The sequence below is a fragment of the Suricata suricatta genome, chromosome 2, assembly GCF_006229205.1.
Source record: "Suricata suricatta isolate VVHF042 chromosome 2, meerkat_22Aug2017_6uvM2_HiC, whole genome shotgun sequence".
NCBI classification, from domain to species: Eukaryota; Metazoa; Chordata; class Mammalia; order Carnivora; family Herpestidae; genus Suricata; species Suricata suricatta.
The window spans coordinates 176418268-176443795 of record NC_043701.1 but is presented as its reverse complement, the minus strand read 5'-3'; the positions used below and the strand labels follow the sequence as shown (position 1 = coordinate 176443795).

The window sequence follows — 25528 nt, the reverse complement described above, 5'->3', positions numbered from 1 at the left end:
GGTAGGGAAGGTGCGGGTGAGCGGCTCGCAAGGGCCCTGTGGAGGCCAGCCGGGAGGAAGGGGCACCGGGGCCTTCCTCCCGCAGGAGCCCCGCCCCCCCAGGCCAGGTCCCCTGCCTCCTCGTGGGCCTGGATGGCTGAATAAACAAAATATACGTGGGCAGTCATTTAACTAATAATACCCAGAAAGCCGTGCTTGCCCGTGGCCTTTAGGTATTCAGATGGAGCCTGCCTACAGGACAAATGAATGGATCCTGTATTTCTTCTAGAACCTTAAGCCAAACTGCCAGCCTCTGAACAAGCATTCCTGGGACAGGCCCATCTTCTCCACGGATTTAAGTTCCTTGTTGGAGGGAATCAGATTGATACCTAAGGGCAGAGGCCATGACTCGGTCTAAACACCGTGCATGGACATCCAGGAGGGACGACAGAGTGCCACCTCCGAGAGCAGGCACGCTGGGCCCTGTTGCCTCGGGGACTCGGACGCAGATGTGCCCAGGGCGCAGACGCTCCATCCAGTCCTGAGCTGCACCCCGGTGTCTCCGGGCTCAGCCAGCAGCCTGGACTTCGCAAGGCGAGCACTGGCCGGACTCCCTTGAACGCAGCAAGGCCCCTGGCCTCGTGCACCGCAGCTCAGGGGACGCGAACGCCTGGCAGGGATCTCTTTTATTTATCATTTCTGTAAGTCACAGGCAGCAATAATTTAGAGTCGCCCCAGCTCACAGATTTCAGTTATCGGACAAACACAAAGACAGAAAACTAAAGCACAGACACTTCAAAAAGGAGGTTACCTCCATGCATCCGAGGAGGCCTTAAAACTCAAAAGACCCAAGACCCAAGACCCAAGAATAAAACATAAAGCTTAAAATTTCCCTATGAGCTTTTTAGCCTAAAATTACAAAATTTAGCCACTGCCTAAAGCAGAGAATCAACAGCTCTGCGTTCTCAAGGTAAGAAACAAGGAATGCTCTGGTAAAGTCATCTCCATGTTTAAATCTTTCTGCTCCGTTCCTCGGATGGCTGAGCATAGACACAGGCACGGCACATAATTGAGAGAGAAGTCTCACCAACTTCTCTCACTGCTAGGTTTTCTAAACATCTTTACCTTCAGTCAATGAGAAAAGCAATTCAGTCACTTGAATTTTAAGTTTAAAAAAATTAAGTTATTTCCAGGGACTCTTAAAGCTGTCCTGAAAGTATAAAAAAAGGTTATATACCCTTTCAAAACCTGAAGCGTTCGCATCTTTTTCTGAGGTGGACACAGGACGTGGAAGCTGCTCCTGACAACACGCACACTCGTCCGCTGCCACGCACGCAGGCGGCGCCCGGGTACAGCGCTGCCCTCGCAGCTGGGTCCGTGACTGTGACCGTGACCATGGCCGTGGCCAGGCCAACCCCCTGCCCCGCCCGCTTACGAGGTCCGGCTCCCGAGCCCAGGCGGACTTGTCACTCCTCAGTCTGCTCAGGCCTGGGGGACTCCAGCTCCTTCAGCAGGTCTCTGCCGGCTGCCCCAGCTTTTGAGGCAAAAAGAACTGCCCCCTGCTTGAAACCGAGGCTCTTCAAACTCCGGGCGTAATCCGCGTATATGGCAGAGATGAGCTTCTGTAAACCGCAGTTAAGGAAAGACGGGCAGAGAGAGCTGTGATCATATTCCACCAGCTCCCACGGGCAGGAACAAGGGACCTGCTCCGCGGGGGGCTGCTCCGAAAGGACGAGGGTGCCCAGGGGAGGGCGCCAGCGCGGACACCCTTCCCTGGGGGAGGGGGTGCCTTCCGGCTGGGGGAGGGGCAGTCTGAGTACAAAGCCGCTCCTTCTAAGGAAGATCCAACGAAACCTCCAAGATGGTCTCAAAGTCTAACGCAACTAAAGACTAGAAAGAGAAAGGTAAGCCTAAGGGCGCCTCCTCTGGCACCAGAGGCCCAGAGGTGGGAGGTTTGGGGGCGGATCCAGCTTGGCAGAGGGTCAAGATAAAGCCCGCCCTGAGGCAGGAGGACCGGCTACCCCCCCAGGGACGCTGGGTTTTCCGACAGCCCTGCTCCCTTGGCTCTGACATTCCAAATGGCCCCTTCCAACTAGAGCCAAGTTCACAGGCGTCTGGAGATAGCATACTAAGTAAGTTCAAGTTCAGTTTCATTCTCGGTAAAAAAATAAAATACACACATATATACACACAGAAGAGCAAGTATCTGGCAGAAATGAGGCCACGATGCAGTAACTCAAGAGCAGGTGTGAGGAGAACAAGTGGGGCCCCATCTTTTCACAGAAAAATGTGTGACTCAAGGGAGGTCAGAAGAGAAAGTTCCTGCTTGCAGGCGGGCCACCGTGACCTGCCTGCATGACGCACATCTTCGAGGCGCCGTCATGGCTCCACATTGGACTGTCGCTTTGGGAACGACCTCTTTTTTACTTGTTCCAGAATGTGTATTCCAGTAAAATATATGCATTTTATTCCATGGGCTGCATTCTTTTAAACAGCGCCACTACAAAGTAGCACGACGGCCCCTGGAGTTGTCCTACATTATTTCCTCCAAGCTCAAACAAGCCTTCCCAGAACCTGGAGTCCGTCCCTCCCAGCCCTTCCTGCCGCCCCGTCCACCGGAGAGCTGATGTTGGCGAGGCGGCCACCTTCCTCCCGACCCTTCCCTCTCATTTCTCCTCCTTGCTGACTTCGGTGGTCTGAGTGCGGACCTTCGAGGAGCCCCCTCACGCCACCTGCCTCCCCTCCCCTCGGATGCTCCGCCCAGCAAAGGATATCTGTGTCCTCGGTGACCTGGACGGCACCACACGCGAGACAAGCTTCCACAAACAGCGCCGCTCTATCGAAGTATCTCATGCTGCTCAAGGGAACAAGGCGGGTTCAAGCTGTGCGACTGACAGCAGTTGGGGTGGACCCGCCCAGGAGTGGATTTCCGTACAGACTTGTACCCAGTCTCCCTGGAAACCTAAGTGCCAGTAAGTTACACCAGCGCCTTCTAATCTCTGGCTCATACAGGAAAGCGGGGACAATACTCGTGTCCCCACCCCCAGGCTCTTTTTAATTAACATTTACAAAAACTGTGATATAGTTGAAATATACACAAATCTACAGAGGTAAGACGAGCATCCACATACCCACCGACCAGATTTAACACGGAATTTTTTTGCCTTATTGGCCCCAACCTCCCTCAGTTTTAAATGTCCTGGAAGGGACACGTATTATCTTTGGAGGGGACATCTCCAGCCGTAACGCTGGCACCCTTCTGCTGCTCTCCGGCCTTCTTCTTAGTTACTCCATTCAAAGCTGAATTACGTTTACTTATTTTGAGAGAGAAAGCGCGTGTGAGTTGGGGGGAGGGGCAGAGAGCGAGGAGAGAGAAGAATCCCAAGCAGGCTACACTCTGTCAGCACAAAGCCCGACTCGGGACTTGTATCTACGAATCGTGAGATCATGACCTGAGCTGAAATCAGGAGCGGATGCTTAACCGACTGAGCCAGCAGGAGCCCCTTTATAAGGTTTTAAACACGCGGTCCGGTTAGGTGTGGCTAGTGTGCTGGGAGGGGCAGAGCTCCCAGAGCCGATGCGGATGAGGAAGTGTGGGCTGTTCCAGGGCCTGCAGGCTTTATACACCTGAGCCTAAGCTGCCCCTTCCACCCCACCCGGCTGATGCTCCGTCCACACAGCAGAGCCGCCAGGAAGCACTCCGGGCGTACCTGTGAAGGGTCTCGGCCACGCTGGAAAAGCAGCCCAGGGAGAGGAGGACCAGGAGGGCCTTTGACTTCTGGTTGACTTGCGGAGAGCAAAGGTGGTCGACCCACCTCTTTAAAACATCAGCGCACTCCTCCGAACGTAAACGGACCTGAGAGAGAAGCCCACGGTAAAGACAAAGACGTCCGGCACTCCGTGAAGAGAGCTATGACGCAATCAAGACGGGAGGCGAGGCTCCCACCCCACGGGGGAAGGGCCCGCTGCCTTCACCTCACTGCTACCACACGATCCACTTTTCAGGAAGGAGACCTGTCACGCGCACTCATAAAGAACGGGAGCGCTGCAGCTGTAGGAAAACACTTGCACAGCAGCTCTGCGGCCAAAGATCCCTTCTAAATCACGAGCCGAAAAGTTCAAGGCTGAACTTTCTATCCCAAGCGCTCAGGGCACCTACTGGAGTGACCCACCTTGGCAAGCCAGGCGGCCCGGTTCCACTCGCCGTACGTCTGCAGGTAGCGGCAGGCGTCCGCGGCCTTGTCGATCAGGCAGAGCAGCTGCACGCCCTCTGGAAGACAGGCCGGCGGCCCCGCCCGCAAGTCACCACTCAGCTGCATCTGGTCTCCTGCATTTTGTACCCACTGGAGGCACTCTTAAATTTCCACACAAAATACTAAGAGAGAGCTTCACAATGCTACCACTCGGGGACAGAGCGGGGCGGTGCCAGCACAGGGCAGGAAGAGAACAGGGAGAGCTCGGGCTCCCGCACTCGCTTCCCCCTGTCGCCGGCCTCTGTCCTGGTTAAGGGTCAGCAGCGCCCCTTTCCCACTTAGAACGTGTTCCGTTTCAGAGGATTAAGAGATGCGGCCATCTTGTGAGTGGCTAGCGATCACTGCCTATTTTTCTCCAGCATATATAAAAAGGCAAGAGCTATCTTAATAATCAAATGCTCTGCTGGGAACGGGCTGGATCTTCGGGAACTGACCAATCCACCCACACGGCGTGCCTTACCTGCCAACTTGCCATTGGCAATCATGTTAGTGGCCACCAGCTTAATGGTGCTCTGGGAGGGGCCTGACGAGGTGACAGTTGTGACCAAACAGGCTTTCAGGGAGTCACAGTAATAATGCTGGTTATCCGCACTTGTCTCCAACAGCAACTGCACAGCTCTGTCTGTCTAAAGAGACAAACCATTCTTCCAATTATGAGATCGCTTCCTTCCAAAATAATCTCATTGAATTCACAATCTGAACACTATAGTTTATAGTTCAAAGACTTTCCTTTTTAAAACTTGCTTGTGGATGCTTTGTTTACACACAAAAACAACAGAGTCTCCCACTGCCTCTTTGAAACGAAGGTAAAACGCTCCAGAAACTGTTTATTCTAGCTTTGCATCCGTCAAATTCTGAGACACAAAACCAAACCACACCGAAACGGGTAGGTCTGATCTGACATTTACAGGAGTCAAAATTCCAAGCTAGTCAACCACAGATTTTTGCTTTCTCACTAGTTTTGTTGGTCTTATTTTGAAAGAAAGCCTCAATTTACATGTATACTTTCAGGGAAGTACTATGATTTATCTACCCATTTGTGTGTGTGTGAGATCTAACCTAATACTCTGGAATCCTAATCAAAGAGCAGCTCCACGAAACACGAGAGAAGTTACAAAGGTGACATACCTGACCCAAGAGAAGTAGCTGGTCCGTACACTTCCTTGTATGATCGTAAGTGGACCGCTTTACTTCCTGTAGATTAACCCTTTCCAGCTGAAATTTCTAGAGTAGGAAAAAAAAAATAAGAAAACTGAGCCTAGACTCTAAGACTTGAGTTAAATTTCACCATACTTAATAAAATCATTTTACAAATATTACTTTGACTTCTGACATTAGATAATCAACTTTATAGAAATCCAACAAATTAATATGAGTTTGAGTAGAAAAAATGTTGAAATGAAGCCTCATTTGGGTGCAGGTTTGCCCGTTTACAGAGACGGGCCTGGGCCAGAGCGGGAGGAAAGCTGCTCTGAGCACTGGCGGTCTCCGCGGCAGCGAGAGCGCCGTGCGCCACTTCTTTATGCACAGCGCGGCAGAGTCGAATCGAGTGAAAGAAATACTTGTTACTTACAGAAAACAGAACGAGAGAAGTTAAAATGAATCTTCTAAGTTAACAATTTTAAGAGAAAGAAAACAAATAAAAGACTTAATAATACAATTCTAACATGTACTTAAAAATTCAGTAAGCCTGCAGGAGCTTTCCACAGCCTGAGTCAGGCCGTTGTTAGGCAGAAGTGCCAATGGACACATTTCGATCACATGACCTTGACTCAGCTGGAACATCTCCCAAGTGTAAGAGCCCTGCAAAGATGTGGGTGACCAGGATAAGGGCGTCACGCGCTGACCACGTGGGACACGACACCTGGAAATAGGCATTCTCACAGAGCACGTCGTAGCAGATGTCCAGCGGGTTGCTCACTGGGCCCCGCGGCGCGGCTTCTCCAGCGCCTTCTCCAGCGCCTGGGCGGCCCCGGGCCGAGCTGTGCAGGTAGTGCGCGGCGACGGTCCAGAAGTGCAGCTCCGACTCATCGCCGTACAGCCTGAGGGGGACACCCAAGTCACACTGAGCCCACACAGCAGACCTGGGTGTGGCCAGGGGCCCCCCTCTGGAGCCCTAAGAGCCTGAAGCCCGACACTATCAGGTGAAGCACACGGCAGGGAGAAAGGGGAAGGAGAAGGGTCTGCAAGGCCCATCCCTGGGCCGCACACACCCCAGGTGCCTCAGTGCAGCCCCTCCGCGCCCTAACCTCCCGCTGTGCTGTGGGAAGGGCAAGGCCATGGCTCTGAGCCTGGGCAATGATTTACCCGGTTTGCCATTCACACGCCTTCTAATCTGGATTCCAGCTTCACATGAAGGAAGAAATTCCCCTGGGAAAACTGGCTAACTAAAGTATGGGAATAATTGCACTGTACTCTCTGGGGAGTGGATGGGAGGCCCTTGTGTGTGACAACTCTGCCGTGCGGTGGGGAAGTTATAGTTTATTGCTTCTACATACAATTTATCAGTGTATCTGATACTTTGCACCTGACACTTTAAAACATGTATTTTATTTTTTAATTTTTTAATGTTTTTTATTTATTTTGAAAGAGACAGCATGAGCAGAGGAGGGACAGAGAGAGAGAAACATAGAATCTGAAGGAGGCTCCAGGCTCTGAGCTGTCAGCACAGAGCCCAGCGCAAGGCTCGAACTCGTGAACCACAAGTGGCTTTGACCTGAGTCAAAGTTGGCCACTTAACCAAGTGAGCAATCCAGGTGTCCCTAAAACACATATTTGAAAAGGATGTCTGCAGGAGGCAATCTTTTCAACAGAGAAGGCCTAGATCTCGTATTAAAAATGTAATTTTTTTTCCTATTTGTATTACTTGTTTCAAAATTCATTGTAAATCAAATCTAAAGGATGAACTGACACGGTGTCCTAAAGTCTGAAAGGGCTTGGTCTTAAATTACCCTTAATAAGAGAAATGAGTTAATCTGAAACTCTCTTACACAGAGCGTTCCAGTGTTACCTTGAAACAAGCAGGCATCTCTGCAAGAGAGTGAATTCCGGATCGAGCAAGAGTTTCTTTATGTCACTGCAAACAGGAACCCAGCAAAGGTCAGGCAAAATTTTTGAATCAAACAATAGAGGAGGTTAATCACTACACTCTTGAAAGGGGAAATGCGCTCAATATTGGTACTCTACTTAACGTTATTCCTTAAATTTTTTTTCTTTTTGAGCAAGGCAGAATGCTTCCGTTCCTTTGCCATGACGCTGGAAGTACGAATGCTTTCTGAGGCGCAGAGCGCGCCCAGGCTTAGAGAGCCAGTGCCTGTCTCCCAGCACGGGCGTGGAGGCAGCAGTTCAACTCGTGGTTTTGAAAACACGAACAGCTGCCTAACGATAGCAACAGGCCACTACTGATACAATGATTTTGCTAACCATCAGGAACAGTACACACTTTAGGAGAGATACCTTCAAACACTGTTCCCAAAAAGTACTTAAGGAAAAAAAGCCAGGTTTTTGTAAGTTGGTATTTCTAAAATAGCCAAATATAGAACCTTCACACATCAGGGGAGGAAAGAGGTCCTTTAAATCTTTTCTTTTCCACTGAAACACAAATGTTAACTTTCGGATACAGAAAACAGTAATTACTTTGAATCTGGCATCAATAAGACATGATAAATTTATTACATGTTGTAATTACATGTGACAGATTCTAAGATTGCAAAAATGTACCATGTTTTACCAAGAACTCCTGGTGGACCCACCCATACTTCCCTACTTCCTTTGCAATGGTGTTCCCAACACACACTTCTCAATGCCCTCGCTCGGGCGAGCACATTAGGTTCTTGGAGTTGTACGCACACAGCACTGGACACAGAGAACTCATTTTAGAAAGGGCAGCTGCGACTTGAGAACATCCCTGTGTGTGGCCTCTAGCTCAAGGTTCCGCAGGGCAACGGTGGGGGAGGTGGGCGGAGCTAGCGCAGGGCACTGCTTGGGAGAGGTGGGCGGAGCTAGCGCAGGGCACTGCTTGGGAGAGGTGGGCGGAGCTAGTGCAGGGCACTGCTGGTGGAGGTGGGCGGAGCTAGCACAGGGTACTGCTGGGGGAGGAGGGCGGAGCCAGAGCAGGGCACTGCTGGGGGAGGTGGGCGGAGCTACAAGATGCTCATGCCACAGCGTCCATCCCTGCCCTGATGTGAGCCCACAGCGCCCTGATGCTTATGGACCTGGTGAAGGTAGATGTTGTCCCTGTAACTATTAAATAACTATATTTCTACAAAACAAAGATTCTCAAGGGAGATAAACCTCTATGAACAGAATGGTCTCTTTGGGGAGAAATTATTAATAGTTTTCTAAAACACAACTTACTTTAACTTAAAAAAGCCTAAGTTGTAATATTTTGTTTCTCATAGTCTTTTCATAAAATGTAGCTGGAGTGCTTACTTTGACAGTGAATTCAGCTGCTCTTGAAGGAGATTCTTTATTTCTTCATTTTCTGGATAATCCCTGTACAAAAAAGATTTTAAGTCAGCTCATTCCCTTACACATGTAATACAACCAGGTATTTCTTCACCAGAAAAATGTTGTGCCAATAAATAACCTCATTCCAATCGCTGGTTTAAAGAGCTGGTTATAGACTAAACAGCAACTACTCTAGACCCCACTAACCACCTTTCATGTCTGTTTTTATCTTAATTAAAACAAAACAAACAAAAATGAGTAAAGAAAGTCTCACTGGTTTTCAAGAAACCAGAAAATTGATCAGTGGGCTCTAAAAACTATCATTTTAGATTCATGTTAATAAGGAACCTAGCAATGACTACAGGACTCTGTTCTTTCTGTTCTGCGAAATGGATACATTCATTCTCCAAGGAGATACTTCTTGGAGAACAGATACCCCTTTACTGTTTTTATTCTCCTAGCCCCTGCCTACCTGTGCACTCCATGTGGCGGAAGTTCCCGTAATGTGTGTGGATTTAGCTAATAACCACTAATGCTAGTTACTGTGAATAGGTTTTTGCCATGAGGCAGGCAGGGAGATTGATAAAACATAAAATGCCTCTGCAGTCAGCCTATTCTTGCTGCTTTTAAAAAGGATTTGAAGCCTGGCTTCAAATTCCTCTTGGCCTAATTGGCCATCTTCACACTGATCATACCACAGCCCGCATTCAGACCACAACCACAGAAAGCCACTCATGTACCCCAGCGGCCCACATGCCCCCACTCCCCGAAGGCCCCAGGAGGGTGGGAACGAGAGGCACATCAGGGATTCTTTCAGTGTGCCTGCCTCGGCTCATCTTTATGGGTCCAATCCTCTGAAGTCCCAGAGGACAGGCTCCTGCTGCACTGATTTCCTGGGTGCCCTTCAGCCCCAAGAAAAATTAAGAAAGGAAAACTGGTAAGGACTTACACATGAGAAATATCCAGAGAATACTGTCCGCTCCACGGCTGGTGTAATAAGAAAGCCTTCAAGGCAAGGGAGGCCCTTGGAACAAGGAGGTAGGGGCACCACACAGGCTCTAGGCAGGAAAAGAAATAAGCAAATTAATAATAAAATTTTCTTTTAGTAAAATTTCATAGTTCTGCTACGAAGCTTCAGCTACAGGGTTTACAGAGACGCCCACGGAGAGCACACGAAGCAGAAGTCTGGTGGCAGCTGAGAGAGGGCACTCGCTGTAATCACTGCTTGCAGACAAGCCAGGCTGGGGTGGGGAGGGTCTCTTCGTTCAAATGACCAGTATCTCCTTCTTCCCCTTTTTAATACATAACTGTCCTGTGCAGTATGAAAACACCCATCTTATGTGAATAAAAGAGTCAATGTAACAACAAAACTCAACAGACATTAATAAAGCTCATTATTTCGAAATACTAAAAGCAGTATTTATACAATCTGGCCTGTCAACCTCGAGCCAACACTAAGCCACCTCTGATCAAAGGCTTTCTCAGGTCTCACCTGTAAGGGTGGCCCTCGAACAGTATTATCTTCCTAGACCACGGGCCCTAGAACCCTCTATGTGCAACAGCTGGCTTACTGGGGACACGCAGAGAAGATCTGCCTGTTTTCAACACGTTCTAGGGTAAAGGAGCAGAAGCCCCAGAGCCCCAGCGTCTACGCAGAGGCGTGTGGGCCAGCTGCCACAGCCCGCTGCGTCGGACTCTCGACCCATACAGTTCTTCTGGACTTAATTAATTTAAATGAATTAATCTTAATTAATTTTAACTAACTTAAATATAAAAACTAGCACTTGATTCAGTCATCAGATAACTTTTAGGTGTATTAGGAAGAAGATGGATATGTGACCACTTTTTCAGTTGTAAATCTTATAAAATCTAAAAATGACATGTATTTCTGCTGAGAATATGTCCTCTGAATTGAGATATGTTCTAATGTAAAATACATGCTGGAATTTGGAAATTGAGCACTCAAAAATGTGAAATATCCCATCAGTAATTTTTAATACTGACTATAGCTGAAAAAAGACTTTGGATATACTGGGTTAAGTAAAATTTTTATTATTTATTTGTTTCTTTTAACTTTTTTTAAAAGTGGGTACCAGAAAACGTAAACTAACAGATGTGGCTCACATTGCATTTCTACTAGTACTGCTTTAGAAAACTTCATCCTATGTCGTTAGCTAAGAATTAAATCATAGATAAAGTATCTTATGTGGACTCTTCATTTTTAAAGTCAGAAAATGGTCAGAAAAATTAAAAATAATTTTTAAATTGATTTTTACTTATCTGAGAGAGAGAAGGAGACAGAACCCCAAGCAGGCTCTGTGCTGTTAGCAGAGCCCCACGTGGGGCTCGAGCTCACAAACTGTGAGATCATGACCTGAGCTGGAAGTGAAGAGTCTGATGCCTAACTGATCAGGGAACCCAGAGTCTTCAGTCAGAAATATTTCTTTAAAAAAATTTTTTTTTAATGTTTATTTATTTTTAAAAGAGAGAGAGTGTGTGAAGTCGGACAGGGGCAGAGGGAGAAAGAGACACAGAATCCAAAGCAGGCTCCAGGCCTTGAGCTGTCAGTACAGAGCCTGACGCAGGGCTCGAACTCACGGACCGCGAGATCCTGGGTGGCTCAGTCAGTTAAGCATCCGACTTCAGCTCAGGTCATGATCTCACAGTTCGTGGGTTTGAGCCCCGCATCAGGCTCTGGGCTGACAGCTAGCTCAGAGCCTGGAGCCTGCTTCCGATTTTGTCTCCCTCTCTCTCTGCCCCTTCCCTGCTCATAAACTGTCTTTCTCTGTCTCTCAAAAATAAATAAATATTAAAAAAAAATCATGACCTGAGCCTAAGTTGGACGCTAAACCAACTGAGCCACCAAGCTTAAACTGTGGTCCATATTCAGAGGACCTCTGTTATCTCCCTATCCTGACAGGTATATTCGTTTTGGAAGCCCAGCATCTAGCCAAAGCTCCTTGCCTGCACTGGCTTCTTATGTCTCCTGAGTCTCCCCTAATCTAGAACAGTCCTCTCACTTTTTGGTTTTTGGTCATGTACAATGTTTTCATTCTGGAAAATCCTGGTTCATTCATTGCCTTAGAAAATGGTCTCTAGGGGCGCCTGGGTGGCTTAGTTGGTTAAGCGTCCAACTTCGGCTCAGGTCATGATCTCATGGTTTGTGGGCTCTGTGCTGACAGCTAGCTGAGAGCCTGGAGCCTGTCTTTGGATTTTGTGTCTCCCTCTCTCTCTGACCCTCCCCTGCTGGCATTGCCTCTCTCTGTCTCTCAAAAATAAATTACAAAAAGAAAAAAAAGAAAATGGTCTCCATTGTGATTTGTGAATCTCAAACTCGATCAAACATTTTCGGCAAGAACAGGACACGAGGGATGTTGTAGACTTCCCACCGCATCCCATTAGAGGGAGCACGTTGGCTGGCCTCCTGTTAACACTGAATCTGATCATCCAGTTAAGGGGAACCCACAGGCTCTCTGGTAGTTAAGGCACATTTCCCCCTTCACAAATTAGTAGGTAACAGGGCGGGTGGGGTGGAGCGTGGTGAGATACTGTGAGACCGAACTTCCTATTCCCAGACACCCTTCCAGCCAGTGGTCTGGCGCAGATGACCCTGGCTTGAATCAACTATTACCCTAGGGACAGGACCTGGTGACTTTCGAATCCGTCATTCTGGCTACATTTATCACCCCGCGTTCTTCTGTAAATGTGCACCTTTGCTTCCTGCCCACGCTCGTTCCTCTCTCTCTCTCTCTGAATATTACTACGGAATAATGGATTTTTTTTCTTTTTAAAAATCTAACACTGATATCAATATAATTGTTATTCTTTGCAATGCTCAGCCCGCCCCAGACTTGGCAGTGGAGTCCCTAAATGCTAGCTTTGTGCTATTATGACAGGTCCTCATTCGTCTTTCAGTTCCTTCTTTAGTTGCTGGCAACACAAAATGTCCCAGACTCATCTTGTAACTTCCTTGCCTCTGTCCTGGAATAAACTGTCCAAGGAGCCCTGGTTCTTTTCAGTCAAGAAAGGGAATTTATAAATCAAATCTGGGGGCTAAGAGTGCTCCCAGCCATCGAAACGTCATTGCTTCTAGGCCCGAGATGAGTATACAGAACCAGGATATAAGGAAATAAGGAAATAACATTAAAACAGGGAACTAATATGGAACAAAAAGGCATGAATTTATACTGGTATCTCCAACTCCAACCCACTCCTGGAGGGTTCTTCCTCCTCACACCCCAGTCCAAGTCTGTGTCTCCCTTTCCCTCAATAGGAACCCTGGTTCCCCCAAATTGCAATTTATTCACGGGCTTGTTCCAGCTGATAGTATGCACAAAACAGTTTCAGAATTACTAGTGCCGCTGTCAACGAGTGGACTAGAGCCACCGCTCGAGGCAAAATTCCTTTGCGCCTCTTTGTCCTCAGTATAAACCACTGAGGTGCAAAGCCAGAGATCTGAGTTTCAGTTATTTGAACTACTCTTACCAATTTGTTACACGGTTAGGTTCAATGGTTTGTGTCCAGTTTTAGAGTTTGCTTTTTCTTTCATCCTTGTTTTCATTATACGGTTGACCTCTGAACAACATGGCCTTGAACCATGTGGGTCCACTCACAGATGAATCTTTTTCAATAAATACAGCACCATACTGTGAATGTATTTTCTCTCATGATTTGATGAAACTATTTTGGCTTTATGAAAATCTCCTATGATTTTCTTAATAACCTTTTCTTTTCTCTAGCTTACTTTATTGTAAGAATACACATAAATACATGTAACATACAAAGTATGTGTTAATCGACTGTCTAGATTATTGGTAAGGCTTCCAGCAACAGTAGGCTATCAGGGAAGTTTCTGGGAGTGAAAAGTTACTCAGATTTTCAACTGCACAAGGTGCTGACAGCCCTCAGCCCCATGCTGTTCAAGGGCCACCTGTATTTTTGAGTACGCACTACATTTACATGATTCAGAAGCTGAAACTATACTATGTAACATTAGTGTATTCATTCTAGTTTCACCCTATCCCGATTCTCTCCATCTTTCCATCTACCTCCTATTACTAACCATGTTCTTTAGTTCTTGGATTATTCTGTGTTGCTGTTGTTGTTTCTGTAAAATAAGCAAGAGCATCTGCAGACTGCACACACCTTTGCCCTTGGCATTGCTCACTCTCCACCCCCTACCGCTCCACCTCAGTTCAGAGATAGCCCTCATTCTCGTTTAGTACTAGACTACTTCACTGTGCACAAGTTCCCAAATTTATTCTTTCCAAAATTCTGCTACGGTCACATGTATGGGTGGACAGGTCAAGGTAAAGTCTTAGTGGGGGAACTGCTGAGTAACAAGGTAAATATACATGCAGTCTTGTGAAATACTGCCAAACCCCCTCCTCCAGGGAGCGCTCCGCTCCGGGAGCACTGCTGCGCGTGCTGGCTTCCTCAGACTTGCAAGAGCATGTTTTCAAGCTCACGAATTTTTATTAATCTGATAGGTGAGAAGTAGTGCCGGGAGCCAAGGAAAGAGTTAAAGAACTCTGGTGGAAAAGTTAAAACAGTATTAACTAACTGGTGGAATGTTACAGCTAGATAAGCAGCAAACGGGTCGTAAATACCTGTTAGTTCCTGGAGAGTCGCAAATACCTGTTGGTCCTAGGAACTAAGATTATCATCTGTCAACATTTGTTAGCAGGTCCCTGATACCTTGTGTTTCCCACTGCATTCCTTCCTTCACCTGCATTTTTCTTCCCCCCTTGCTTGTGTATATAATCAGCTTCCTAGAATAAACGTTAGAGCTTGATCAGACCTCCTGTCTTGCTCTCATTCTTTGTGTCTCTTGTCCCATCCATTCACCCGTTCCCTCCTCTAGTTTCCTGTTGAAAGACCCCGTGGGCCAGGGCATATTGGCGCCCAACTGTGAGGCCTAGAGTACAGGGCCCGGATGAATGTCGCTCCCAGAAAGACGGCCGCATTTCAAGGGATCGCCGCTTCAGCACGGAAGTAAGGAGATCCGCAGTGATCGCCACAGAGTTGCCCGCCTGTGAGACAGATCTGGAGAGGTAAGAAATAGCGACGATTATGGGACAAGCATAGGGATTTTCAAGGCACAAAGTATTAGGGCTACCACAAGGGAGCGCCACTTCCGTACGGAAGTGAGTAAAGATCCACAGTGATTGCCACAGAGCCATCAGCCTGTGAGACAGATCTGGAGAAGTAAAAAGAAGTAAGCAAAGGAAAGAGATTGCCCAGTTAGGTGTTTTTCCGTTAATGTCTCGGTCTTGTTTGTAAAAACTCTGTGGGAGGGAATGTTATAGCCTCTGGTGTGTGTGTGTGTAAGTGAGTGCGTGGCCCGGTCTGGCTTGCCTACTGGGTTCAAGTTTGTGGCTCCACGGGTGGGCACTCTTAAAGTCCCCAGATAACCCACGGAGTTCGAGTGGGCCTGGTCTACGATACCGTGGTGAAAAGCATATAGTCTATGGCGGTATTGGAATAGATTCCAATCATAGGTCACAACGCTGAGTCCGCTATGGCTAAGCTTCACCTAAGCTCCTTCGGGACGCGGCCAGACGGGCATCTGATTGGTCTCCTCGTTGGAGGGGGCACCCGTCCCTTTGTTTGTCTTGCGTCGGATATTCGGGTGGGTAATCGGACACTATGAGACAAGCATTATCCAAGCATGATTTGTTCTTAAAAGGTTTTAAGGAATCTCTCAGGACACGAGGAACTAGGGTTAAAAAGAAAGATTTAGTAAGATTTTTTAGTTATGTCAATGACATTTGCCCATGGTTTCCCCAAGAGGGGACAATAGATGAAAAACGATGGAAAAGAGTAGGCCACTGTCTTAAGGACTTTTATGAGACTTTTGGGCCTGAAAAAGTTCCAGTCCAGGCATTCTCTTATTGGAACTTAATTAATGACATCCTATAGGTCTCAAAATTCTCTCCAGAATTAAAAAAGATAATTGAGGACGGGGAAGAAATCTTGCAAAAGGCCTCCCATCCCCCCTCTGTCTGTGATTCAGTCTCTATTCAAATGCCCTCACTCAATGAAACAGCCCCTAAAACCTCCATGGATTCCCCTCCCGAGGAATCCGTCCCCCCGCCCCCACAACTCTACCCAATTTTACATACAGTGGCACAGCTCTCTAAAACAAGCCCTGATGATCACATTGCCCCTGAAGAAACTGCTTCTCTGGAGGAAAAGACCATTAAGTACTGTAATCCTGACTGGTTGCCTTCAGTCTCCTACCCACTGCCTTATGCCACAGCCCCCGCTTTTTGCGCCCCGATATTAGACCTGGCCGATTCCTTTGAATACACTACTCAAGCTACAGCAGCCTTAACCCAAAAGACAGCCTCTTTCAGAAAGTTAATAGAGGAAAAGAAAAAACAGTTAGAACTGCTCCAGGAGCTTAGAGCGCTCGATTCTGAATTACAATCTCTGACATTCTCGGCCGCTCTGAGCGCTGCAAAAGTGAAACCAAAACCTCAAAAGGTCCGAAAACCCTTATTGGCTTTCCCTGTTACCCGTTCTCACTCCACTAATGCTCCCGATACCACTCAAAGTACGGAGGAACAAGCCAACAATAATTCCTCTGACGAGGGGGAGGACGAGGTAGCCCAAACTGATGATGATGCCTCCGGTAATGAGACTAGGAATGACCCTGAGCAAGAAGCTGTTAGACAGCAACGGTATCGACACCTTGGGTTTAAACACATAAAAGAACTTAAAGCAGCAGTAACCAATTATGGTCCTACAGCTCCCTTTACGCTCTCTTTACATGACAATCTGAGTGAAAATTGGCTCACTCCCAATGATTGGAATTTTCTTGCCCGTGCCACTTTACGTGGAGGGGATTATGTCCTTTGGAGAACTGAGTTTGCAGAAAATTGTCGAGAGACAGCTACCCGTAATTCTGAAAACTGAACCTCAAAGGCCTGGACTAGAGAAAAGCTTTTGGGGAGGAGCCCCTATGACACAAATGAAAAACAGGCCAAATTTCCTCCAGGGCTTCTGGCACAGGTACAGTGCGCTGGCCTCAAAGCATGGAAACGACTCCCACCTAATGGGTCGGCCACTACCTCCCTTGCTAAAATCAGGCAAGGCCCTGATGAGCCTTACAGTAACTTTGTGAGCAGGCTCCAGGACGCCGCCGAGAGGCTTGTGGGGCAAGAGGAAACGGACAGTGCCTTTATTAAACATCTTGCATTTGAAAACGTTAATCCTGCCAGTCAGGCTGCTATTCGCCCTTATCAGCGAGGAGAACTCTCAGACTACATTAGACTCTGTGCAGGCATTGGAACTGCCCACACCATGGGGCTGGCCATTGACGCTGCCCTAAGAACTTCCACTCCCACCTCCAAAGCCTGCTTTAATTGTGGACAAACAGGACACTTCTCTAGGGAGTGCACCAACCCGAGAGCACCTCGGCCTCCTCCCTCCACCCTCTGTCCAAAATGTAAGCGAGGAAGGCACTCGGCTTCTGATTGCCGTTCTAGGACAGGCGCCCTCGGAAACCCCCTCACACAAAGGCAGGGAAACTTCCAACGGGGCCAGCCCCTGGCCCCTCATCCGGGACAAACCCCTGGGGCTATCAGGTTTGTCCCCCCCTCCTCTCTCCAAAATCAACCATCAATAACCTCCTGCGAGCCACCTCAGGCAGCGCAGGATTGGACCTCTGTTCCTCCACCACAACAGTTTTAATCCCTGAAATGGGGACACAGGTCCTGCCCACTGGAGTCTCTGGCCCCCTACCACCTGATACTTTTGGGCTTCTGGTGGATCGGGCTAGTTCTACTTTGCAGGGACTCACTATTCCCACCGGAGTCGTAGACAATGATTACACAGGGGAGATAAAGATCCTAGCTTCTGTCACCTATGGTCCCCTAACCGTCACCGCAGGACAAAGGATTGCCCAACTGCTCCTGCTTCTCCTTCCTCATTCTAAACACCGATCCCTCCGGGCCCTCTGAGGCACAGATAACTTTGGGTCCTCAGATACCTATTGGGTCCAGCAGATCACTCAAGATAGACCCCTTCTTAAACTAAAACTAGATGGTAAGACTTCTGAAGGACTCATAGATACAAGAGCTGATTCTACCGTAATTTAGATAAGTACTGGCCCTCTTCCTGGCCCCTTACGGCATCTTTCACTCATCTTAAGGGCATAAGGCAAACATCCAATCCTCAACAGAGTTCAAAGGTTCTTACCTGGGCTGACGAGGAAGGCAATACAGGTTCTGTACAGCCATACGTAGTCCCTAATTTGCCGTTAATCTCTGGGGGAGAGACATCCTTGCCCAACTAAAACTAATCATGTGCAGTCCAAATGAGGTTATCACTCGTCAGATGTTAAATCAGGGCTTTCGTCCCGGGCAAGGCTTAGGGAAATACTCTCAAGGCATAAAGGAACCTATCAAATTAAAAAGCAATGATGACCGCCTCAGCTTAGGCTCTCAGAATTTATCCTAATGGCCACTGATATGCCTGTACCCCATGCAGACAAGATTTCTTGGAAATCCCACGATCCTGTTTGGGTTGATCAATGGCCCTTGACTACTGAAAAACTGGCTGCAGCTACAGAGTTAGTACCGGAACAGCTTGCTGCAGGACACATTGAGCCCACTACTTCCCCCGGAACACCCCTATCTTTGTCATTAAAAAGAAATCTGGTAAATGGAGACTCCTACAGGACCTAAGAGAAATCAGCAAGACCATGTTTACCATGGGGGCTCTACAACCAGGGCTGCCCAGCCCCGTAGTCAGCCCAAAGGGCTTTTTCAAAATAGTCAAAGACTGTTTTGTCACAATCCCCTTACATCCCCAAGATAGGCAACGCTTTGCCTTTAGCCTGCCAGTTGTTAATTTTAAAGGACCCATGCCGCACTTTCAGTGGCGTTTCCTACCTCAGGGTACGGCCAACAGCGCCACCCTCTGTCAGAAATTTGTTGCTCAGACGACTGATCCCCTGCGAAACTCTTGGCCTTCCCTCTGTATCATTCACTACATGGATGACATATTACTGGCTGGACCTGACGGCTCTCAATTGCTTCTTTGCTGCCAGGAGTTGACCCGCCAATTAGCCAACAAAGGCCTAGAGATCGCCCCTGATAAGATTCAGCTTCAGGATCCTTATTTCTACCTCGGCTTGGCTTTGAGCTTTGCCATCACAAGGTCACTACACAAAAACTCTGCGGGTCGGTCATCTAAAAACCCTTAATGATTTTCAAAAGCTGCTAGGAGATATAAATTGCATTAGACCCTACCTCAAACTCACCACCAGAGAGCTCAAACCACTTTTTGAAATTCTCAAAGGAGACCCTGACCCCTCCTCCGCCCATTCCTTAACACCTCAAGCCAGGAGTGCACTGCATCTCGTAGAAAATGCCATTCGCAATCAGGGAGTTCAGTTTATATCATATGAGGACCCCCTTCTTTTCATTATCTGTGCTACCTCACATACACCTACCGGGGTTTTATGGCAACAAGCCCCCCTTCTCTGGGTCCACTTGCCAGCATCTCCCTCCAAGGTCCTCGCACCCTATGCCTCTCTGGTTGCTGAACGTATCCTTACTGGACAGGAACAAAGCCGCCAATACTTTGGCAAGGACCCCGATAAAATTATTATTCCATACACAGGGACACAACTCCGGTGACTTTTACAAACCACCAATGATTGGCCTGTTGCTTGTTCCTCCTTCTTAGGAGACATAGACAACCATTATCCTGCCGACAGGCTACTCCACTTTGCTAGAATCCACCCTTTCATCTTCCCTAAAAATACTGCACATCAACCCCTGCCCAATGCCCTTGTGGTTTTTACCGATGGTTCTTCCAATGGAAATGCTGCCTATGTGGTCGATGGGTTCGCTCCCCATATCAGTCGCTTCAGCTCATAGAGCTGTTTGCCCTAATGCAAGTTTTTCAACAATTGCCCAACCTTCCTTTCAACCTGTATACCGACAGTGCATACGTCGCACAATTGGTCCCAATCCTTGAAACAGTTCCCTATATTAAGCCTTCTACTAATGCTGTCCCGCTCTTTTCCCAACTACAATTAATTACCTCCAGGACACAACCCTTTTTTATTGGCCACCTTCCAGCCCATTCTGACCTACCTGGCCCCCTTTCCAAAGGAAATGCTTCCGCTGATAACACCACTCGTTTAGTTTTCCCAGTTCTCTCCTCTTCAGTCGGAGCAGCTCAACAGGGTCATGCCCTTCATCATTTAAATGCACAGACCCTATGTTTACTTTTTAAAATCACACATGAACAGGCACGCCAAATTGTTAAAAGTTGCCCTGCGTGTGTCACCCTCCTACCCACCCCTCATATAGGTGTAAACCCCAGGGGATTAACCCCCAATGAAATCTGGCAAATGGATGTCCCCTACCTTCCAGAATTTGGTAAACTTAGATACTTTCATGTAACCATGTCAGTGGGTTCATCTCCGCCTCGCTACATACTGGAGAGGCCTCAAAAAATGTTATAGCTCAAGTATTCACCTGTCTCTCCATCATGGGCGTGCCCAAGGTCATTAAAATGGACAGTGGCCCCGGGTATACCGGACACAATTTTCAAACCTTTTGTAAGCAGCTTCAAATCAAACATGTTACTGGCATTCCCTATAACCCCCAAGGTCAAGGTATTGTTGAGCGTGCCCATCAAACTATTAAAAACACCCTTGACAAATTAAAGAAGGGGGAATTATACCCACAGAAAGGGTCCCCCAACAACATCCTACACCACATGCTCTATTTGTCATCAATTTCCTTAGCCTGGATGCCCACGGCAAATCTGCAGCCGATCGACTTTGGCATCCAGAAACTAAGAAAGACTTTGCCACAGTTATGTGGAAAGATCTCCTAACCCACAAGCGGAATGGACCAGATCCAGTCCTTATCTGGGGGAGAGTCGCAGCCTGCATTTATGACAAAAAAGAAAAAAACGGCCAGATGGCTGCCAGAAAAATTAGTAAAAAGAGTAAATAACAAAATCACCCCAGGGGGCAATTGCCTCCTGAGAACGACCTGTCTTTTCTTCCCGCAGATAAAAATGATGATCCAGATGAACCAGACAGTGCTGCGGCTCCTGCTTGTGACGATCCTATGGAACATATTCAAGATTAAGACCCTGTCCGCTAATCCCACATCCCCCTTCGCCTGGCGCTTTTACATGACTGAAAATTGGACCAACTATGCTGAAACTCAGAGGTTTGGTGAAATTCTTGCCACCACTGACTGCCCGACTTCCGGGTGCTCTTCCCCCATTATGCTAAACTTCTCAGACTTTCAGGCAGTGCCAAAAAAGGTAGATCCGAAACTCTGCTTCTTGTTCGATCAGACCCATTATAACTGCAAAAACTATTGGCGAGAGAAAAACGTGGGCTGTCATTATTATTGTAACATCCACTCTGCTAGGACTCTTAGAAGTTCTGATATTATTCTTAATCAATACAAGGGGGATACGTTTTTTAAGACACCCATAGGATATACCTGGGTCATTTGGGACCCACTGGATCCACGATGGACCTCCCCAGTCAAAGGAGCCATGTATATGTCTGGTATTGCAACCTGGCCTAGTAGCCATATTTACATCTGGAGATCCTATGTTCAGGTTCAGACCACTGTCCACGCAGAAATCCAATAAACAGAAGCCCGTATACAGTCACAGCTTTCTCCCCCACAGCCCTTCTCTTGGCTGTCCCTATTGCGAGAAGGTCTGTCAATAATCAACGCTACGGGCCTCGGCAACATCTCTGCCTGTTTCCTGTGCGCAGCACTGGGACGCCCTCCCTTAACTGCCGTTCCTTACCCCGCTGCCCTGAATACCTCCAACGACCTGTTCCCTTCCCCTCCTCCCATTTTTGACGTGTCCTTATTTCCCAACCCACTTCAGCAACAGTTCTCATTTTGTTACTATAACGCCAGCAGCAGTCTGTGCAGTCAGACTGCCTCACCTAAACAGCCACTAACGGCCCCCGAAGGGTTCCTTTTCTGGTGCAATGGCACTCTCTCAGAAAACCTCTCTAACACCGTCAGTCCTGGATTGTTATGCCTTCCCGTGACATTCCTACCTCAGCTGACAATCCTTACCCGTGCTGAATATTTGGGGTGGAACATACCTTCACCCCCTAAATCAATGCCAAAATGTGCCGCCTTCCTCCCCTTGGTAGCCGGTGTCTCTGGTCGCCGCTGGGCTGGCCGGCGGAGCCTTGGGGCACTCTCTCTCTACTACCTCCAAACTTGCTCACCAGTTTGCCATGGCGGTTGAGGCCTCCGCTGAGTCCCTGGCCTCCTTACAGAAACAGAGAGCTTCTCTTGCCCAAGTTGCCTTGCAGAACCACCGTGCATTGGACCTTCTTACCGCTGAAAAAGGAGGGACCTGCCTGTTCCTCAAGGAAGAGTGCTGCTTCTACATTAATGAATCCGGCCTTGTGGACACACGAGTCCAGCAGCTGCACAAACTCCACGTTGAGCTACAAAAACAAAAATTTTCTGCCGCTGCTGATGATTGGTGGAAATCCTCCATGTTCTCCCTTTTGATGCCCCTTGTGGGACCCTTGATTAGCATCTTATTATTGGTCGCCTTGGGACCCTTTGTATTTAATAGGATTATAAACTTCATAAAACAACAAATTGACTCCCTGGCATCAAAACCTCTAGAAGTATATTATCATAGACTTGATCTGGCCGACAGAGGCTTGGCAGAACCTGAGGATGAAAATACTCCTACGAAAACTGCATAGAGCTCAGAACTATGCGCACCGGTGGGTGTCGGCACCAGACAGGGGTGCAAGGCTGAGCACTGCAGGGGGAGACCCATTGGTCCATCTTTGAGTCCCCTGAGAGGTATACCTGAATTGCATAGAGGTTGGTGTCCTACCTAAAAAACTCCAGCCCTGCCTCTCCTCCCAAAAAGACACTAAGGGCTTCCAACTAAACCACAGAGGATTCAGGTCACTACCTCCCCTCTCTGGTTAAAGCCACTTGCCCTAGAGGCAAGAAATCAAGAAGTCTCCTCTTACCTTGCCAATCACCTCATCTAAAAATTAAATTAAAAGGGAGGAGACGCCGGGAGCCAAGGAAGGAGTTAAAGAACTCTGGTGGAAAAGTTAAAACAGTATTAACTCTGGTGGAATGTTACAGCTAGATAAGCAGCAAACCGGTCGTAAATAACTGTTAGTTCCTGGAGAGTCGTAAATACCTGTTGGTCCTAGGAACTAAGATTACCATCTGTCAACATTTGTTAGCAGGTCCCTGATACCTTGTGTTTCCCACTGCATTCCTTCCTTCACCTGCATTTTCTTCCCCCCTTGCTTGTGTATATAATCAGCCTCCTCGAATAAACGTTAGAGCTTGATCAGACCTCCTGTCTTGCTCTCATTCTTTGTGTCTCTTGTCCCATCCATTCACCCGTTCCCTCCTCCAGGTTCCTGTTGAAAGACCCCGCGGGCCGGGGCAAAGTAGCTTCTTAGTGTCATTTTAATTTGTATTTTTCTTATTAGGAATAAAGTTGAGCATTTCTTCATGTATTTAAGGGCCATTGGTATATATATATTTTTCTTCTCTGTGGGTAGTCTTTTAAAGACCTGGAATACCTTCTCCCAGGTTATCATTTCTATTTTGCTTTGCTCATAGTTTCTGTTGTTAGGAAACATTAAAATTTTTTTTTCCGCTCAGTAAAGTTTATCTTTTACACTCTGGTAAGAATGAGACCCACCTACACACCTACAGCACCGTTAGAACGGGCCCCAGAAGGGATGAAGGCGGGTTCACCTAGCGCTCTCCCTCTCCACTCATCCTTCCTGGACAACGGCCACGTCGCCCTCCAGCTCTCAGGTCGGCCCCTGTCACTTTCAGATGGCAGTGGTTGCTGGCATTAGGTTACAAAATGTTTGGAAACTGTCCATGTGAGGAAACAAAAACTTAACGGTGCAAATTAAGCTTGGAAACAGAGAAAGTTTCCACGTTAAGTGGTAGTTTCTTAATCAGTGGACAATGAAATGATACAAGAGAGCATTCGTAGGAAGCAGCACTCCACAGTTTTTATGTAACGTACGCAAGACATTTACCAAGTCGGAGCAAACGGAGGGAAACGTCTGGTTTTTAAAAACAAATGTGTTATTTCTCCAAAACGAAACACTGTGGACAGCATCCCCAAGGGCATGAACACATCGCAGGTGACCTGCACTCCCTCCGACCTTTCCTCTCAAGGGCAAAGATCAGCTGTGCGAAAATAACAGGTGACACCTCGCAGCTGGAGAAGGTCACCGGTGAGAGCTCGGTCACGTCTGCAAATGACAGTCCAGGACAGAAAGGTGGCTGGCAGCACTAATCCTCTGTCTCCCGCGTTCTGCTCGGTCTGGGCTACAGCCGTCCGAGGTGTCAGACAGAAGCGCGCCCGGATGGCAGGCTGCCTGTGTGACAGCAGCGCAGCAAACACGGCAGGGCCCAGGGCCGGGAAGAGCAGGGGGAAGGCGCTCCTCCACCGAGTGCAGGTAGCGGCGGGTGGCGAGGTGAGCAGGCAGTGTGGGCAGAAGGGGGCCCCACCTTGGTGAGTTTCTCACTATGACGCAATGGGGGGGGCGGGGCAGCAAGGAACCCTATTGCCATTCCCATCGTCCGGACTGTTCCCTGCACTGCGCAGTGGTCAGTAACCCCAGACTCCCCACAGCCCCCGCAAGTCGTGACACATTTCCAAATACCCCAGATGGAAACCACTGGAAATGACTAGAAAGCAAAGGCAGACAGAGAGGCAGGGCTTGTGTCTAGACCTGACCGTAGGAAGCCTCATTCTACGTGTGCTCCCTCGGGAGAAGCGTGTCGTCCAGCAGTGGCCCGCACGGCCAGGAGGACTGCAGACCGTGACACCGCACCGACTCGATTTACTGCATCCAACTGGAACGTTAGTAAACAAGCGCCACACTCCTAGATCCTTCCAGAAGCCGACACACAGTCTTACGATTGTTTTTATGCCACTCTATGACCCTGATAAATAAGGCAGCAGACAGAGGTTCTCCAAGTCAAAACCAGGGCTCCTCATCTCCATCTGTCTGAGCTCCTCGCTTCCTGAGGTGGGGAGGGTCGGGCAAACGTCAACATGGGGGGCAGGGGGAGAGGACTACCTAACGGTTCTAAGAAAACCGACAAATCTGAACCAGTTTCTAGGATATTCTCTACTTGTTATTATGGGGAATTAAAAAAGTTTTATTAAATATGTCACTGCATATGACCTAAAATGACTTTTTTATCCCATACCAAGAAGTCCAGACTATATTTCTAATTCTCCAAAATGCAAATGTATCAAACATAATTTTCCCAGACCACGACAGCACGTATCTAGAGGTAAACAGAGACCTCTTCCTGCTGAGTCCGCATTTACACTGCAGGCAGTTTTTCTTCCTTAACGTGTGCCGACTGTTGTTCTTAGTTTACAGGTCAACATTGACCTTTCCCCATTACTACGTTAAAAACTTTCCCTTTCGGGCTGAGGGTGCATCACTAGAGACTGGGTAGGAATTATTTTTTTTTTAATATTAGGAAAACTTTAAAAGAGAAGGTAATCTAAAATCTGCCCGCAGGTCAGTTGTTGAAGTACGGTGTTAAGGACGGGCTCCAATTCTGCAGTCACTTTAAGAAAAAGCCACCTGGCTCTGGCAGACTCAAATTTTAAACTAAATGTGACTGAAAAGCCTTCCAAACACTGAGATTATCCTGGCACACCTCTTTAACCTGGAACTATAAACTAAATCGGAAGGAAAGCCATCTTGAAGCTCCCTCGATTTCCGCAGGGACGTGAGGTGTGTTCTGGAAGGAAGGGGGCACCACCAGGCTGTAGCGCGGGCAGACGTC

At 47.9% G+C, this 25528-nt stretch overlaps 1 protein-coding gene across 3 annotated transcripts in view; it reads right to left on the bottom strand.

Moving 5' to 3' along the window:
* Positions 1–648: 648 nt before the first annotated feature.
* WDR11 (WD repeat domain 11) overlaps positions 649–25528 on the bottom strand; it is a 71287-nt gene continuing 46407 nt past the window's right edge. For all 3 annotated transcript variants that reach the window (XM_029932698.1, XM_029932700.1, XM_029932699.1), the window contains 10 exons: positions 9631–9739; positions 8664–8726; positions 7243–7308; positions 6097–6274; positions 5361–5456; positions 4693–4858; positions 4152–4249; positions 3690–3835; positions 2754–2833; positions 649–1603 (listed from right to left, as the gene is read on the bottom strand). In XM_029932698.1, coding sequence (XP_029788558.1) covers positions 1446–1603; positions 2754–2833; positions 3690–3835; positions 4152–4249; positions 4693–4858; positions 5361–5456; positions 6097–6274; positions 7243–7308; positions 8664–8726; positions 9631–9739 — 1160 coding nt within the window. In that variant the 3' untranslated portion in view covers positions 649–1445. The remainder of the gene's footprint in view (positions 1604–2753; positions 2834–3689; positions 3836–4151; positions 4250–4692; positions 4859–5360; positions 5457–6096; positions 6275–7242; positions 7309–8663; positions 8727–9630; positions 9740–25528) is intronic.